General features: G+C 48.4%; 1 protein-coding gene across 2 annotated transcripts in view; it reads left to right on the top strand.

Annotated features, from left to right (window-relative positions):
* Nucleotides 1–18370, top strand: part of LOC114240617 (sodium-independent sulfate anion transporter) — a 58871-nt gene that overhangs the window by 24745 nt on the left and 15756 nt on the right. For both annotated transcript variants that reach the window (XM_028171233.2, XM_028171234.2), the window contains exons 5-6: nucleotides 12729–12906; nucleotides 13918–14082. In XM_028171233.2, coding sequence (XP_028027034.2) covers nucleotides 12729–12906; nucleotides 13918–14082 — 343 coding nt within the window. The remainder of the gene's footprint in view (nucleotides 1–12728; nucleotides 12907–13917; nucleotides 14083–18370) is intronic.

Raw genomic sequence — 18370 nt, 5'->3', positions numbered from 1 at the left:
ATAGCTATCGCCACATAGTGTGCTTTTTCCGAAATTATTATTATTAAAGCGAAATGTGAATGGTAATTTCTTAAATTAAAATCAGCTCTTGATTATTTCATAATTTATTCAATCTGAACGATATGGGATTTTTTTTTTTTTTTTTTTAGCCTACCTATGCTGATAGCCTTGAGAGGCTACTTCAGCGTACCCTAGCTTGTGTAGGTGAGCTCGCGGGGCTCAAACCGGAGAGTTGCTAACACCGCCCTAGCAAGAGCAGTGCTTCGCAGAATCTACCACCGGATCGGAAGCGCGACCCACTGAGAAGATCCGGCGAGAAACTCAGTGGGCTGTATCTGTGGGTTAATTCGCTCGTCGAGCCCTTCGTCGCAAGCGACGGGTTCGGCGAGGACGGTGACCGGTGCTTGTATTGCCTAAAAGCACCGTTAATGGATCAGGAGGATCCGTGATGACGTGCTTTGGGCGACGTCGACGGTTTACCAAACGGTCTACAGGATCGGGTATGTAGTTTCCGGCGGCCACGACAAGAGGGTTCTCATGTCGTGCCGCCTTCTCAAAGTGGCGCAGCGATGCCGACTGTAGATACTTACTGACGGGGTCGAGCTCCAGGTCATCGTGGAGGTCCACGTTCCTCTGGAACCATGGTGCTCCGACGGCTATCCTGCAGAATCGGGATTGTATAACCTGAAGGGGTTTCAAGTTGGTGCGGGCCGCGTGAGCGAACACTACGCTTGCATACGTCATGACGGGGCGTATGCAAGTTTTGTAGAGGGTTACCTTATTACGGAGGGACAGTTTGCTTCGTCTACAAAGCATTGGGTAGAGTCGTCCTAGTATAAACGCGGCGCGATCGCGTACCGTTTTTACGTGGGGACGGAATGTCATCCCTCTGTCGAGGGTGACGCCTAGGTATTTGACCTTCGGGGCCCACGGTATGGGCTGGTCAAAGAGAGTGATGGGGCTAACGGCGGAGGTGTTTACGCGCCTATTGGGGAGTGGGGTGCTCGAAGTGGTATTCGGAGGGCGACCCCTTTTGAATAGCACCGCTGTGCTTTTCGTGGGGTTAATGTCTATTCGCCACTTCCGGAACCACTGTCCCATGGTGGTTACTGCGGTCTGGAGTCGCCGATGAAGCAACGACATCTTCCTACACGAGTAGTAGATAGCCGTGTCATCGGCGAAGAGCGCTAGATGGGTCTCCGGAGACCGGGGTATATCGTTGATATACAAACTAAATAGTAACGGGGAGAGTGCGGAGCCTTGCGGGACTCCGGCAGTCAGATGACGGGGACGAGAACGAGTTCCCTCTACTCGATATCGAAACGAACGGTTCGACAAGAAGTCTCGTATGATGAGCACGAGTCTGTCTGGCACTCCCATGTTGTACAGTTTGTAGATCAAACCGTTGTGCCAGACTTTGTCGAACGCCTTCGCTACATCGAAGAAGAGGGCGCCGGTCGGGATTTGTTTACGCCTATTTAGCCCTATTAAGATGTGCTCCGTGAGGCGGTGCACTTGTTGTACGCACGAGTGTTTGGCGCGGAATCCAAACTGCTCGTCTATTAGAATTTTATTCGCGGTAACGAAGTCCCAGAGGCGTTTCCGAAGGAGCCGTTCGTAAATTTTGCCTATCGCTGGGAGGAGACTGATCGGTCGGTAACTAGCGGTTTCATTATTCGGTTTGCCCGGCTTGTGTATACCGATAACGTCTGCTTCTTTCCATACCGCCGGAAAGATGCAGTGCGTCATAGCGGCATTTAAGATGGTAGCCAACATTGTTATCAGTTGGACTGGTAAGAGTTTTAACGCGCGGTTGCGGATGCCGTCGGAGCCGGGTGCCTTCTTAGGTTGAAGGTTGTCTATTACTTCTCTAACTTCGTCAGAGGTAATGGGGGGTAACGCGTCCGAGGGTGGCAGGGAAGCTCTGCGCTCGACCTCCCTGTCGACTGCCTCGGTGTGTTCGGGGTCCGCGTATTGAGTGCTGGTGGTGCACTGCTCTTGCAGTGCATCGGCCAGCAACTCTGCCTTGTCATCGTCATCGAAAGCCGGTGGTTGGCCTGAAGGGCGTACGAGAGGAGGCATAGTAGCGGTAGTTTCGGACTTGAGAGTCCTTGCTAGTCGCCAGTATGCTTGATGAGAGGGCGCGAGTCCTTCTAAGTAACTATCCCAATTCTCATTTCGGGCGTCGCTTAGGCGAGATTTTACATCCCGCTGTAGACGACGCATCCGAATCCGGTTTGAGTGCGTGGGAAGTTGATCGTAGGCCCGGATTGCCGCGTTTCTAACTCTTAGGAGGTTCCTAAGTTCGGGGGACAGTCTGATGCGGTGGAAGCTATCCTCCACATCGACTTCTTTTGAGGATCTTATGATCGCGGAAGAGATGTGATCCGTGATGATGTTTATGGATTCGACTGTGTCCTCGGGGGATGGAGTTGAATCCGGGCCGCAGGGGAGGATTGGTGGAGCGGCATCGGCTAAGCATTTGCCCAGCTTCTTCCAGTCCACCATGGTCCTCGTAGCTGTGACTGGGTTGTGGGGGGGACCGAGCTGCATAACGACAGGTCGGTGGTCTGAGTCGAGCTCTGACATTGCTTCGATGGAACGCAAGCGCAGAGTTACGTTCCTCAGCAGTGCCAGGTCTATAGTGCTCGGACGGAGCGCGATGTTATACGGATAACATGTTGGAGTTGGGGGACCGACTACTTCAAAGGTAAGGTTGTCTATAAACGCGTCGAGACGCCTACCGTTTATGTTTGAACTGTGGCAGTTCCACCTAGTGTGGTGGCAATTTAAATCGCCTGCCAGGATGACGGAGTCTCCCATGCCGAACAGTGACTCGATGTCACTGCTCAGAAGGGGCTTGTCCGGGGGGAGATAGACGGATGCGATGACGATCGGCTGGTGTCCCGTCAGCGAGATACGGCACACTGACGCCTCGATATGTGAGAGCGGGGGGGTATCGAGAGGGACAACGTGCAGGGCCCGCCTATAGTAAATGGCAGTCCCGCCTTTGGAGGCGGTGAGTCTGTCATTCCTAACCATGACGTAATTCGCGACTTTCGGGTCACGACGCGAGGGCTTCAGGCAGGTCTCCTGCACTAGCAGAATATCTACAAGATTGTCGCGGAGGAATTCGTAAATTTGATCGCGTTGTCGCGCGAGTCCGTTAGCATTGTAGAATGCTAACGTAAGGGAATATGGTTTCTCTCTAGCGTTTTGCGCCATTGATTACCGGTGATTTTAGAAAGTACGGGCCACGGACTCGTAAACGTCCATGTATTCGAACGCGGCCGCGAGCCGTTGTTCGGGGTTTACCGCCCTTCGCATCGCGTCTGCGAACGATCGCAGACGGTCGAAGTTGACCGCCGTGACGAAGTCGCGCACGAGCGTGAAGTCGTTGACGGCTGAGGGTTGCGGGGGACGGTACGCGGGCGCGGGGGGAGGTGCGAGCAGGGGCTGCGGCGCGGGACGTGTCGCGAGCGGGGGCTGGGGTGCGGTTTGTGTTCCCGACCTCGTATACGGCAGCGGTTTGTTCCACGCCGAGACGGTGGGAACCGCAGCCGGTACGAAGGCGGGTTTCGGTGCTGAAGGCACCGAAGTCTTTGGGCCGACGGTACGGGGGGCTGGGTGGGTCGGACGTTTTCGCGGAGCCCTAGGACATCCACGGTAATTCGCGGGGTGCCCTTGCTTAAGGCATAGGACACAGCTTGGAGGTTCGGTCGCGGTTTCCCTAACTCGCGAGCAATCTACCGTGGCGTGATCGCCGAGACACTTCACGCAGCGGGGGCGCGCGTGGCAATTCCGAGCCGAGTGGCCATATAGTTGGCATCTGTGGCACTGTCCGGGAGTGCCACGTCTATGGGGGGCTTCAATGGTAACCCCGGATAGGCCACATACTGTCGCGAGACATGCGATCTTTTTCTTGGCCTCCGGGGTTGGTTCTAGAGCGACTAGAACCATGTTATATGGTTTTTTGTCGCGTCCGTTGTGCATCCGGTGCACACTTACTATCGGGAGGGACTGAGCGGTCAGATCCTCCCTTACGTACTCTATGTCGAGTTCCTTCGGAACTCCGCGTATTACTACGCGGAGCTCGCGGTCCTCCTGAAGAGCATAGGTATGGAAACCTATGTTCTCCTTTCGGAGGTACGCGGATAGAGCCCTATGGTCGCCCGGCGTTGCGACCTTTATTTGAATCCCATGCGCGACGTTACGCGCATGGGTATAATTTATTTTGTTTGCCTGAAGGGCCTGGGAGACGCGGTTCCATGCTGACTTCTCCTGGAGAATCAGCGGGGGCGGGACGACGGTTTTTTGCGCGGGTGCGGGCTTGGGACGCGGCGGTGGGGTTGCGCGGCGGCCGGAGTCCGACTCCGGTGTCACGACTACCTGCGGACGGGAGGCAGTCGCTGATTTTGTTTGTTTTGTCGTGGAGCTCCGGGACTCCACGGCGCGAGTACGTTTTTTCCCGCGTTTTACCGTTTGGAACCCATCCGAGGTTCCGGGCTGCGGGCTCGTCGCGGACTCGAAGTCCATCTCCGATCCGGTATCGGAGTCTGAACCTGAGTTAATTATTACGGACGACGCGACGGATGAGATTGGCGAGAATGACGTCGCGGGTGCGTTAGGCGCTTCGTTGGCGCTAGGCGCTTCGTGAGTCGCTACGTGCGTACGTGCGCTCAAATTGGGTTTGGGGGCGGGGCATGTCTGCGCGGCTCGAAATGACGCGGCGAGGGACGCGGGCGGGGCGGGACTCGCGCGGGCGGCCCTGTAGGCCGCGAATTCGGCCGTGAGGTTGGATAGCACCGGGTACTTCTCGGCAAGTAACCCGAGAAACCCTAAGAGCTCTTCTTCCATTTTTTTTTTCGTTTTTGCCCGGAGGGGGCGTCCCCGGGACTTAAGGCACACTCGCCGAAAGGCGAGTCCCCTGAGTAGGAGTTCACCCCCTGAGCTTTACCAGCTCCAAGGGGGGGAGTGCCTTTGCCGTGAAAACGGCAGTCGGCTAGGATTGGGGTGGAAGTTTGTGAAGGTGGGGCCCCCCTGGGTTGTGAGAATGCCACAACAAGCGGTGATCTCAGGGGGGGTTAGTCTCGAAAGAGACTGTTTTACTCGCCGAATAAATAAATAAATTTAATAATGATATGAGTGAATGAAAAATGAGTTGTCGTTTTCGGAACTGGAGATGGGATTTAAAAACAATGGGCTAATTTACTTCAGAACAGTTCCGATCGCAACGCTGTTGAGCCCGGACGCGTTTTCCTGAATAATTGTCGCTGCTGTCGCGATTGTGTGTTTGGGTTGCACGACATCGTCGTTGTCGCTTTGATCGCGACTTTGTTTGGCATTCCGGACGCTCTGTCGCTGGCATCGCGACCTTGAGTCAGTAAAACATAATTCGAGTTCGTTAGTTTTGCTATCGAAAACGACAACTCATTTTTCATTCACTCATATCATTATTAAATTTATTTATTTATTCGGCGAGTAAAACAGTCTCTTTCGAGACTAACCCCCCCTGAGATCACCGCTTGTTGTGGCATTCTCACAACCCAGGGGGGCCCCACCTTCACAAACTTCCACCCCAATCCTAGCCGACTGCCGTTTTCACGGCAAAGGCACTCCCCCCCTTGTTGCTGGCACAGCGCAAGGGGTATAACTCCCACTCAGGGGACTCGCCTTTCGGCGAGTGTGCCTTAAGTCCCGGGGACGCCCCCCCCGGGCAAAACCGAAAAAATGGAAGAAGAGCTTTTAGGGTTTCTCGGGTTACTTGCCGAGAAGTACCCGGTGCTATCAAATCTCACGGCCGAATTCGCGGCCTACAGGGCCGCCCGCGCGAGTCCCGCCCCGCCCGCGTCCCTCGCCGCGTCATTTCGAGCCGCGCAGTCATGCCCCGCCCCCAAGTCCAATTTGAGCGCACGTACGCACGTAGCGACCCATGAAGCGCCTAGCGCCAACGAAGCGCCTAACGCACCCGCGACGTCATTCTCGCCAATCTCATCCGTCGCGTCGTCCGTAATCATCAACTCAGGTTCAGACTCCGATACCGGATCGGAGATGGACTTCGAGTCCGCGACGAGCCCGCAGCCCGGAACCTCGGATGGGTTCCAAACGGTAAAACGCGGGAAAAAACGTACTCGCGCCGTGGAGTCCCGGAGCTCCACGACAAAACAAACAAAATCAGCGACTGCCTCCCGTCCGCAGGTAGTCGTGACACCGGAGTCGGACTCCGGCCGCCGCGCAACCCCACCGCCGCGTCCCAAGCCCGCACCCGCGCAAAAAACCGTCGTCCCGCCCCCGCTGATTCTCCAGGAGAAGTCAGCATGGAACCGCGTCTCCCAGGCCCTTCAGGCAAACAAAATAAATTATACCCATGCGCGTAACGTCGCGCATGGGATCCAAATAAAGGTCGCAACGCCGGGCGACCATAGGGCTCTATCCGCGTACCTCCGAAAGGAGAACATAGGTTTCCATACCTATGCTCTTCAGGAGGACCGCGAGCTCCGCGTAGTAATACGCGGAGTTCCGAAGGAACTCGACATAGAGTACGTAAGGGAGGATCTGACCGCTCAGTCCCTCCCGATAGTAAGTGTGCACCGGATGCACAACGGACGCGACAAAAAACCATATAACATGGTTCTAGTCGCTCTAGAACCAACCCCGGAGGCCAAGAAAAAGATCGCATGTCTCGCGACAGTATGTGGCCTATCCGGGGTTACCATTGAAGCCCCCCATAGACGTGGCACTCCCGGACAGTGCCACAGATGCCAACTCTATGGCCACTCGGCTCGGAATTGCCACGCGCGCCCCCGCTGCGTGAAGTGCCTCGGCGATCACGCCACGTTAGATTGCTCGCGAGTTAGGGAAACCGCGACCGAACCTCCAAGCTGTGTCCTATGCCTTAAGCAAGGGCACCCCGCGAATTACCGTGGATGTCCTAGGGCTCCGCGAAAACGCCCGACTCACCCAGCCCCCCGTACCGTCGGCCCAAAGACTTCGGTGCCTTCAGCACCGAAACCCGCCTTCGTACCGGCTGCGGTTCCCACCGTCTCGGCGTGGAAAAAACCGCTGCCGTATACGAGGTCGGGAACACAAACCGCACCCCAGCCCCCGCTCGCGACACGTCCCGCGCCGCAGCCCCTGCTCGCACCTCCCCCGCGCCCGCGTACCGTCCCCCGCAACCCTCAGCCGTCAACGACTTCACGCTCGTGCGCGACTTCGTCACGGCGGTCAACTTCGACCGTCTGCGATCGTTCGCAGACGCGATGCGAAGGGTGGTAAACCCCGAACAACGGCTCGCGGCCGCGTTCGAATACATGGACGTTTATGAGTCCGTGGCCCGTACTTTCTAAAATCACCGGTAATCAATGGCGCAAAACGCTAGAGAGAAACCATATTCCCTTACGTTAGCATTTTACAATGCTAACGGACTCGCGCGACAACGCGATCAAATTTACGAATTCCTCCGCGACAATCTAGTAGATATTCTGCTAGTGCAGGAGACCTGCCTGAAGCCCTCGCGTCGTGACCCGAAAGTCGCGAATTACGTCATGGTTAGGAATGACAGACTCACCGCCTCCAAAGGCGGGACTGCCATTTACTATAGGCGGGCCCTGCACGTTGTCCCTCTCGATACCCCCTCGCTCTCACATATCGAGGCGTCAGTGTGCCGTATCTCGCTGACGGGACACCAGCCGATCGTCATCGCATCCGTCTATCTACCCCCGGACAAGCCCCTTCTGAGCAGTGACATCGAGTCACTGTTCGGCATGGGAGACTCCGTCATCCTGGCAGGCGATTTAAATTGCCACCACACTAGGTGGAACTGCCACAGTTCAAACATAAACGGTAGGCGTCTCGACGCGTTTATAGACGACCTTACCTTCGAAGTAGTCGGTCCCCCAACTCCAACATGTTATCCGTATAACATCGCGCTCCGTCCGAGCACTATAGACCTGGCACTGCTGAGGAACGTAACTCTGCGCTTACGCTCCATCGAAGCAATGTCAGAGCTCGACTCAGACCACCGACCTGTCGTTATGCAGCTCGGTCGCCCCCACAACCCAGTCACAGCTACGAGGACCATGGTGGACTGGAAGAAGCTGGGCAAATGCTTAGCCGATGCCGCTCCACCAATCCTCCCCTGCGGCCCGGATTCAACTCCATCCCCCGAGGACACAGTCGAATCCATAAACATCATCACGGATCACATCTCTTCCGCGATCATAAGATCCTCAAAAGAAGTCGATGTGGAGGATAGCTTCCACCGCATCAGACTGTCCCCCGAACTTAGGAACCTCCTAAGAGTTAGAAACGCGGCAATCCGGGCCTACGATCAACTTCCCACGCACTCAAACCGGATTCGGATGCGTCGTCTACAGCGGGATGTAAAATCTCGCCTAAGCGACGCCCGAAATGAGAATTGGGATAGTTACTTAGAAGGACTCGCGCCCTCTCATCAAGCATACTGGCGACTAGCAAGGACTCTCAAGTCCGAAACTACCGCTACTATGCCTCCTCTCGTACGCCCTTCAGGCCAACCACCGGCTTTCGATGACGATGACAAGGCAGAGTTGCTGGCCGATGCACTGCAAGAGCAGTGCACCACCAGCACTCAATACGCGGACCCCGAACACACCGAGGCAGTCGACGGGGAGGTCGAGCGCAGAGCTTCCCTGCCACCCTCGGACGCGTTACCCCCCATTACCTCTGACGAAGTTAGAGAAGTAATAGACAACCTTCAACCTAAGAAGGCACCCGGCTCCGACGGCATCCGCAACCGCGCGTTAAAACTCTTACCAGTCCAACTGATAACAATGTTGGCTACCATCTTAAATGCCGCTATGACGCACTGCATCTTTCCGGCGGTATGGAAAGAAGCGGACGTTATCGGTATACACAAGCCGGGCAAACCGAATAATGAAACCGCTAGTTACCGACCGATTAGTCTCCTCCCAGCGATAGGCAAAATTTACGAACGGCTCCTTCGGAAACGCCTCTGGGACTTCGTTACCGCGAATAAAATTCTAATAGACGAGCAGTTTGGATTCCGCGCCAAACACTCGTGCGTACAACAAGTGCACCGCCTCACGGAGCACATCTTAATAGGGCTAAATAGGCGTAAACAAATCCCGACCGGCGCCCTCTTCTTCGATGTAGCGAAGGCGTTCGACAAAGTCTGGCACAACGGTTTGATCTACAAACTGTACAACATGGGAGTGCCAGACAGACTCGTGCTCATCATACGAGACTTCTTGTCGAACCGTTCGTTTCGATATCGAGTAGAGGGAACTCGTTCTCGTCCCCGTCATCTGACTGCCGGAGTCCCGCAAGGCTCCGCACTCTCCCCGTTACTATTTAGTTTGTATATCAACGATATACCCCGGTCTCCGGAGACCCATCTAGCGCTCTTCGCCGATGACACGGCTATCTACTACTCGTGTAGGAAGATGTCGTTGCTTCATCGGCGACTCCAGACCGCAGTAACCACCATGGGACAGTGGTTCCGGAAGTGGCGAATAGACATTAACCCACGAAAAGCACAGCGGTGCTATTCAAAAGGGGTCGCCCTCCGAATACCACTTCGAGCACCCCACCCCCCAATAGGCGCGTAAACACCTCCGCCGTTAGCCCCATCACTCTCTTTGACCAGCCCATACCGTGGGCCCCGAAGGTCAAATACCTAGGCGTCACCCTCGACAGAGGGATGACATTCCGTCCCCACGTAAAAACGGTACGCGATCGCGCCGCGTTTATACTAGGACGACTCTACCCAATGCTTTGTAGACGAAGCAAACTGTCCCTCCGTAACAAGGTAACCCTCTACAAAACTTGCATACGCCCCGTCATGACGTATGCAAGCGTAGTGTTCGCTCACGCGGCCCGCACCAACTTGAAACCCCTTCAGGTTATACAATCCCGATTCTGCAGGATAGCCGTCGGAGCACCATGGTTCCAGAGGAACGTGGACCTCCACGATGACCTGGAGCTCGACCCCGTCAGTAAGTATCTACAGTCGGCATCGCTGCGCCACTTTGAGAAGGCGGCACGACATGAGAACCCTCTTGTCGTGGCCGCCGGAAACTACATACCCGATCCTGTAGACCGTTTGGTAAACCGTCGACGTCGCCCAAAGCACGTCATCACGGATCCTCCTGATCCATTAACGGTGCTTTTAGGCAATACAAGCACCGGTCACCGTCCTCGCCGAACCCGTCGCTTGCGACGAAGGGCTCGACGAGCGAATTAACCCACAGACACAGCCCACTGAGTTTCTCGCCGGATCTTCTCAGTGGGTCGCGCTTCCGATCCGGTGGTAGATTCTACGAAGCGCTGCTCTTGCTAGGGCGGTGTTAGCAATTCTCCGGTTTGAGCCCCGCGAGCTCACCTACACAAGCTAGGGTACGCTGAAATAGCCTCTCAAGGCTATCAGCATAGGTAGGAAAAAAAAAAAAATTACTTCAGAAGTTTTTCTAAATCTATCTATCTATAATGTCTACGATATAATATAGGATCTTCTAAATTTCTTAGATGGATATTTTTGACCAAGAAAAACATTAGCGAGGCTATTAAATTCAATTTTTACCTTAGGTGTAATCTAAATTAATACTGCGAAAACTCCAACGCGCTTAAGGCATTCCTTCGGCCAAGTTTCCAATTTCTTAGTTCTGTATTAATTTCGTCGATAATTCAATGCGACATTGCGCTCTTGTGTACAACCGGAGACCGAGGTCGCCGCAACTTCGCAAACTCCGTTACAAAGTAAATACGGTTTGATTGTCTCACTTTGTCCGTTGCGATGTGGTGTGCGCACTCCGATGCAGTTTCACAGTTTGATTTATCTTCATTCAGAACTTGCTTATGTGAATGGAAATTATTTATTAGTCAATTACTTTACGATGTGTGGTTAGGCAAACGACAACCGACTAGTTTGGATCTATATTTCTGTAAACTCACACTGGCTTAAAGTTTCTAAGAAAAAATAGCGTGCCAGATGCAAACTTAGCTATTTCATCCGTTAAAATGAAAACTAAATTCTGAATTTAAAAAAAAAACTGTGCTAATATGGTAAGTCGTACTAAGTGGCCAGTGGAGCCCATAGATATCAACCGTGTTAAAGCCACCATCCATCTTGAGACATGGGTTTTAAACGGCCCCACCATTCAAACCGAAATATTACTGCTTCACGGTAGAAATAGGCAGAGTGGTGGTACCCACCCTTGAGGGCTACCACCACACTAATTACGAAAATTAAAATTTTTGCAGTTTAATTTATATTATACGATGTTATTCCTTCATCGTGGAAGTTGTTCGTGAATATTTATTAAAAAAGAGAAAAACAAAAAACTAAATTGCAAAAAAATAATTCAAAGCACGTTATAAAATTAATCAAAGTAATGAATAAAAATTACCTGAGCAGTTATTTTAACGGTAAAATTTCGACGAAATATAAAGGTAAAATGGAATAAATAAAGTGGTCTTAAATATTTTATTGAAACTATTTTGCATATTGGCCGACATAAAATTATTTTCAAGGATACACTTCGGGGACATAAAGCACAGTCTGTTGACAGTAAATTGAACCCTTATTCATTCAATATGAATTAAGTTTGTCTGCGTAATGGACGGTAGCGTCGGAACACGAAACAATAGGTTAAATAAATTATTAAAGGTCTTTGGGAGGTTGCTTGTATTGTTTTTAATTAATAATGTTTCGTTTCATATGTGTTTCGGTTAGAACTTTACCTTTGTTGATAATAATTATATTTCGAATTGTTAGCATTGTCATCGCTTTTGTTTCACGTTTTTGCTCAAAAACCACAATGAAAGATTGAGATAGTCGTAGGTAAGGAATAAACTTTACAGAAGGTTAAAATTAACAAAAAAAACATTTTTAGTTGATTTTGAAACAAATGAAAAAAGTGTTGTCATTTTTGTGGTAGGCTTCAAGTCAGCTAGTATAGTGAAGTATAAAAGACAGGAATATAGTGATTCTAATACATTTGAGCATTGTTTTATCTGCCCTTTTACAGCAATAAAAATACTTATGTGTGCTAGCCCGATATAATCTTTGTTAACTTGTACAATTGCTTAAAGTTAATCAGTAATTACCGTACTTACAAACTTCAAATTATAAATTAGGGTGATAAAATGATTATAATCTGAGTTGGTACTGCATGTGGTTTTTCAATGTCACTTTAGGATTGTTTTAATAATATTTTGTTAATTTGCAGACCTAAAAGTTTAATTAAATGGAATGGATTGTCAAATAAATAATTTGTTGTTGTATGTTCAGGTCAAAAAGCCTTCAAGGTTCTCAATTTTGAGCGGCTATTACAGTCACTTGGAAAGTAAAATCAAATTTGCTTCTAAAATGACTTTAACAGTCTTCGATCAATAGTAGTATTATTGATCGAAGTTAACAGTGCCAAATTGCACCAGTTCCAATTCATTCCCTACTAATCACAGGCTAGGTATTGTTCTGATCCCTGAACTGCGACCTTCGAGTACCAAATATATCACTAATATCATTACTCTAATACGGTTAATTTTCATGTCATACCTACACGGGTAGGTCTTGGGCACTTTTTAAGGCCAAAAGTCTTAACTAAACAAAAACTAGTAAGTAGTCTTGTGAATGAAAGTATGTGTGATTGACCTTCGACATAAGTACCAGAGTCTTTAGGCAATTCAAAGAGATACACGAATGCCTCAAATGGAATACAAAATTTCAGGCATTAAAAGATATCGAAATCAAAAGTGTGATAAACGACAAGAACCGAAAAGGTATGCTGATACTGCAAAGGTTTTTGTGGTTCGTTGGAGTCTCACGGAACGCCGTGGTCGTGGTGCTAGCTGCAGTACTGGCGTACACGGTACATGAAGATAAAAGGGACCCGCTCATATTGACGGGTGAGTTTTTTTTATTTTTTATTTTTTTATTGCCCTTGTACGCAGACGAGCATACGGTCCACCGGATGGTGTGTGGTTACCGTCGCACATGGACTTCAGCAATGCCAGGGGCAGAGCCAAGCCGCTGCCTACCGCTTAATACTCTCCACAAGCCTCGTTTGAAGATGGACATGTCATAGCGCTCGGGAAACACCGTGGAGGGGAGCTCATTCCAAAGCCGGATGGTACGTGGCAAAAGAGATCTCTGGAAACGCACTGTGGATGAACGCAGGGGTTCCAGGTAGTATGGATGGACTATACTCCGGTGACGGGCGGTGTGATGGTAAAAAGGAGATGAGGGGATCGTCTCGAATAATTCCTCAGAGCTTTCCCCGTGGAACATACGGTACAAAACTGTACATGGAACATACGGTACGGTGCTCTCGCAAGTCATGCTGTCAATTCATTATTCGGACAATATATTATTGTTATGTACGTGGTACTCAACGTATTGCTTTTCGTGAATGTAACTGATAGGTACTGTAATTACCCCTCGAATGAATTATATATAAAATGTTATGGAGTATTTCAGAATGAATAAACAATAAAAGACTTAATAGTGTTTTCTGTTATATAATAAGAAAACAATATTTACAGCCCTTAATCTCTTTTAAAATTAATATTAAAAATTAAACAGTAAACAGTATTAATAAACTATTCAAAACTGAACTCGCTTTTTACTCAATGACAGACTTTACTCTATGACACTGAAGAAAAATCCTTTTTAAAAACTAAAGAGTTTTAATTAATTAAGGTTTTTCTTTACATATATTTACGAGCTGTAGCGAAGTGATGTTTCGTTGCAGTTTGAATGGTAGGAGGGCTCGTTCTATTATAGAATTGGGTGATCTAATTCATGTTTCACTTAACACTATATGGCCCGCGAGACTGTCTTATCATTTAGCGACAAAGATATGTTTGTAATTAGTTATGAACTATCTCCTATTATAATAATGCCTGAATTTATTATAGGTAGTATTACTCCAGGCCTTCCAATTCCTCAAGCACCTGCCTTCCACACAACGGTGGGTAATACTACATATACTGCAGTGGAAATGTTCACGCATTTGGGCTCTGGTCTCTTGGTGGTTCCATTAGTTGGAATCATCTCGAATGTGGCCATCGCCAAAGCTTTCTGTAAGTTTTTATTTTGGTATTTTTCATCTAAATTACTTAACGTTTTCATGGTACTATTTAGGCAAAAAAAATCTGTAATTGTTTTACGAGGATTCTATGAAGTTACACCTTTTGTGAGTATTTTTTTCGTTTCCTGTAACAAAGTACAACATAAGCATAGTTTAAAGATTCTCAACAATACATCACTATTGTATTAACCTTTTAAATTATACTATTATATATATGTATACTGAACAGAATTAAAAAATATTGTAACTGAAATTACCCACATACTTTATGAACCACGAAAAACACGAAAAACAAATAACTCTCATGAATTAAAAAGTTTCCAAACAATATGCTTCGGGAGAAAAAATCCAATATAACATTAGCGCCGTAAAAACTATGATTGATCGCCGAAAGAAAGAATTACTTAACAATGGAGGCAATTAATTAGAAAAGAAAAGACTCGTTCACGACTGGCTAGATGACGCATTAGCCATTCCCTTTATCCCGAATATTTGGCAAAAAATCTAAGAGCTTTGTCTGGAGCACAAAGCGCCGTAATATTCGTCTGAACGAACTAAATAACATTATCACTACTTAGTGATTATTTGTTCTGTTCGAACACGATATTATCGGGCAACGTGAGGCCCGAATCACGATGATTCCGGAGTAATATTCTCTGTAAGGGACAGGAGGTTTGTTGTGATTTCGGTGCAAAGAGGATTATATCCTCATCAAAAATTCTTCCTCAAACACGCTACAGTCCATAAAGAAACATCACATACACACAGCTTTATTTCAAAATTGAAATGATAATGTAAACAAAGGGTTTTAGGGAAACACATTCGTGGCTCTTTGGTATAATTGGAGAACATGGTTCGGGTTTGGGACTGGATATGTTCTTGGTCCTCAGAAGAATTCGGATTGGCCTCCTGTAATCCCAAATAAAAATAGACGGAAAGTAAAATATGAGGAACCAATTTAAAGCCTCTGCTTTCAAATAATGTAATTAGTTTATTCCTATACGACTAATAGTTTTCCAAAAACATAAAGTACCATGACATTTAATTTTGTGTATGCGACCTAATGACTGAAGTAATAAAGTTATTAAGTGCATTTTAAGTAGTTTTAGGTTGATCTCTTGTAATCGTATCACAGGAGTATAGTTTTTTTTAATTTTTTATTTTTTTTTATTTTTTATGATTGAAGGATTACTGGTGGCCCGGAGGCCTTTCCAGTTTCACCAGGACAGGTGGGCGAGCAAAGGCTCAGCCAGGAGGGGTGGGATTTGCTAACAGCTACCCGAGCGCCTCCGAAGGAGACCTAACAACTCAAGAGTAGCTGCTTCGCGAATGAATCTACTACCGGATCGGAATCGCGACCCGCTGAGAAGATCCGGCGAGAAACTCAGCGAGCTGATTCATGGGTTAGGTTGCACGGCGAACTCTTTGTCGAGTTCGACGAGTACGGTTACTGAGGTCCCTAAGCCTGCTCCGAGAGCTGAAGGCGTCTAGTGCAAAGGTTATTGGATCTGATGGATCCGTAAAGACGTGTCTAGGGCGTCGACGGTGACTGGCTCCTGCATGATCAGGATTCGGGGAGTAGTCAGCGGCGGCTACGATAAGGCGATTATCATGACGCATAGCCTTATCGAAGTACCGTTCCGACGCTGACTTCATGTATTTCTGTATAGATTCGAGGCCCAGGTCGTCGTGTAGGTCAACGTTCCTCACGAACCACGGAGCTCCGACGGCTAACCTGCAAAAGCGGGATTGTAGAGATTGAAGGGTGTCTATGTGTGTGCGGGCCGCGTGAGCGAACACCACACTCGCGTAAGTCATGACGGGTCTTATGCAAGTTTTGTAAAGTGTCACCTTGTTCCGAAGGGACATTTTACTCCGCTTACAGATCATGGGGTAGAGTCTACCGAGAATAAACGCGGCACGGTCACGGACTGATTTTATATGCGGGCGGAATGTCATCGATGCATCCAGGGTAACGCCCAGGTACTTGACCTTCCTGGCCCAGGGTATGGATTGACTAAAGAGAGTAATCGGGGGTGTGAGATTCCTCCTCCTAATACGGGAGGAAATCCGTGTGGAGCTTCCCCTCTGAAATAGCACCGCAGTACTTTTCGCTGGGTTGATGTCTATGCGCCATTTTCGGAACCACTGTCCTAGGGCTAGGGCTGCACTCTGAAGCTTCTTCGCGATTAGGGACTTGTTTCTACTGGAATAGTAAACAGTCGTGTCGTCGGCGAATAAAGCTAAATGGGTCGGCGGCGACCGGGGAATATCGTTAACGAATAAGCTAAATAGGAGGGGTGAGAGGACAGAGCCTTGCGGGACTCCAGCTGTGAGAGGTCGTGGGGAGGAGCGGGTTCCCTCGACTCGATATCGAAAAGAGCGGTTCGACAAGAAGTCCCGTATGATGAGCACGAGACTATCCGGCACACCCATGTTGAATAGTTTGAAAATCAAACCGTTGTGCCAGACTTTGTCGAACGCTTTTGCGACGTCGAAGAAGAGAGCTCCCGTGTATAACGGTTTTGGTCGATTAAGCCCCACAAGAATGTGCTCCGTGAGGCGGTGCACCTGTTGAACGCATGAGTGATTTGTACGGAATCCGAATTGTTCATCGATGAGAATGCCCTTGGATGAGACGAAGTCTCTGAGGCGTTTGTAGAGCAGACGCTCATACAGTTTGCCTAGAGACATGAGGAGGCTGATCGGGCGGTAGCTCGTCGGATGATTTTTTGGTTTACCGGGTTTGTGTATGCCGATAACGTCCGCTTCTTTCCACACCGCGGGAAAGATACAGTTCGCCATAGCGGCATTGAAAATAGATGCCAACATCACGATGAGTTGGACGGGTAGAAGTTTAATAACGCGGTTGGATATACCGTCGGAACCGGGAGCCTTGCGAGGACGTAGGTCTTTGATCAAGTCTTTAACTTCCATCGGTGTGACGGGTGGTAACGCATCCGAGGGTGGCAAGGAGGCTCTGCGTTCTACTTCACTGTCTACTAATTCTACATGAACAGGGTCCACGGATTGAGTGCTGGGCGTACACTGGGTTTGCAATGTATCGGCCAGCAGCTCTGCTTTTTCGTCATTATCGAACGCCGTGAGTCGGCCTGAGGGGCCTACGAGGGGGGGCATAGTTACTACCGTATCCGATTTGAGGAGTATAGTTCATTGCCAATACCCATAGCCGCTGCGTCTCCATTCATTTTTAGCATTACGTTGAATGAGCTATACCATAAGTATTTCTAAATACCCATCTTCAAAATACATATTTTTGAAAAGAATCGATGACTTGAGCTACCCATGATTAGGGAGCCTGCTTTGGTCGCTATAAAAAGGAGAAGTTTTGTCTTGACTTCGTTTTGATTTACCCGAAATAAAGGCAGCTTGAGAAACGGTTCATCAAACTTTTTCGATTTATTAGTAGTCAGAAAGAAAGTGACCCTTCGAGTAAAAAAGTAGGCGTGAAAACTGTTTAATGTCGCGAACGTAGATAAGTATGCGAAAGTTTTCAACAGTTCGCGAACAACTTTTAAGGACTTTCAACATCAATTCAAACATGAGTTCAGTGGTGACAGAATAAACTTTAATGTTTCGTGAGCTTCTCACGGGTTTCTATAATGTCACTAACTCTTATAATTTGATAAAGCTTCTTCAGGAAGTTTTAAAATAAATAGGTTATGTTTTGATATTACGATTGAAGTTTTTGAAAGCTATATTTTAAAGCCGTATTTTCCTTGGTTTTCGTTGATCGGAGACATAATTAAAAGTAATTTTACGGTTTTACAAAACAATTGGAAATGTTTTTTGTATGGATAATATTAGACGGTAGTTAGCGCATTACTGAAATGTCGACGATAGCACCTTAGTCGTCCGTTATTACGAAATCTGTGAAGTAATCGAGATGTCGGAAATAATAAACGTAAGATTAAACCATAAAAGTAGTTTTTATTATATCTTTTAAGGTTATTGACGACGTTGCTGGTTTGTTCTAAAGAAAAGTACGTGCAGATATATTTTGATAAAACGAGTGATATGATCGTTCTTATTTTTACATAAAATATTGCTAACAATACAATCTATAAGTTAACTAGTGCAAAGATTGAGCTCTAATTATAAAGTACTCTACAATGTACGAACGAATTGCTTTTCAATTCTGTATTGCGTCGATGTTGAACACTATTAATTAACTTATCGACGAATAAAATTTCTCGAATAGTACTAAACTATGAAACAACACCGCTTCGGACGCCACGATGTAACGATACAATAAAACT

This window comes from Bombyx mandarina, chromosome 17, assembly GCF_030267445.1.
Source record: "Bombyx mandarina strain Sakado chromosome 17, ASM3026744v2".
Taxonomy (NCBI): Eukaryota; Metazoa; Arthropoda; class Insecta; order Lepidoptera; family Bombycidae; genus Bombyx; species Bombyx mandarina.
The sequence above is the reverse complement of the archived record's forward strand: the minus strand, read 5'-3'. Positions and strand labels throughout refer to the sequence as shown.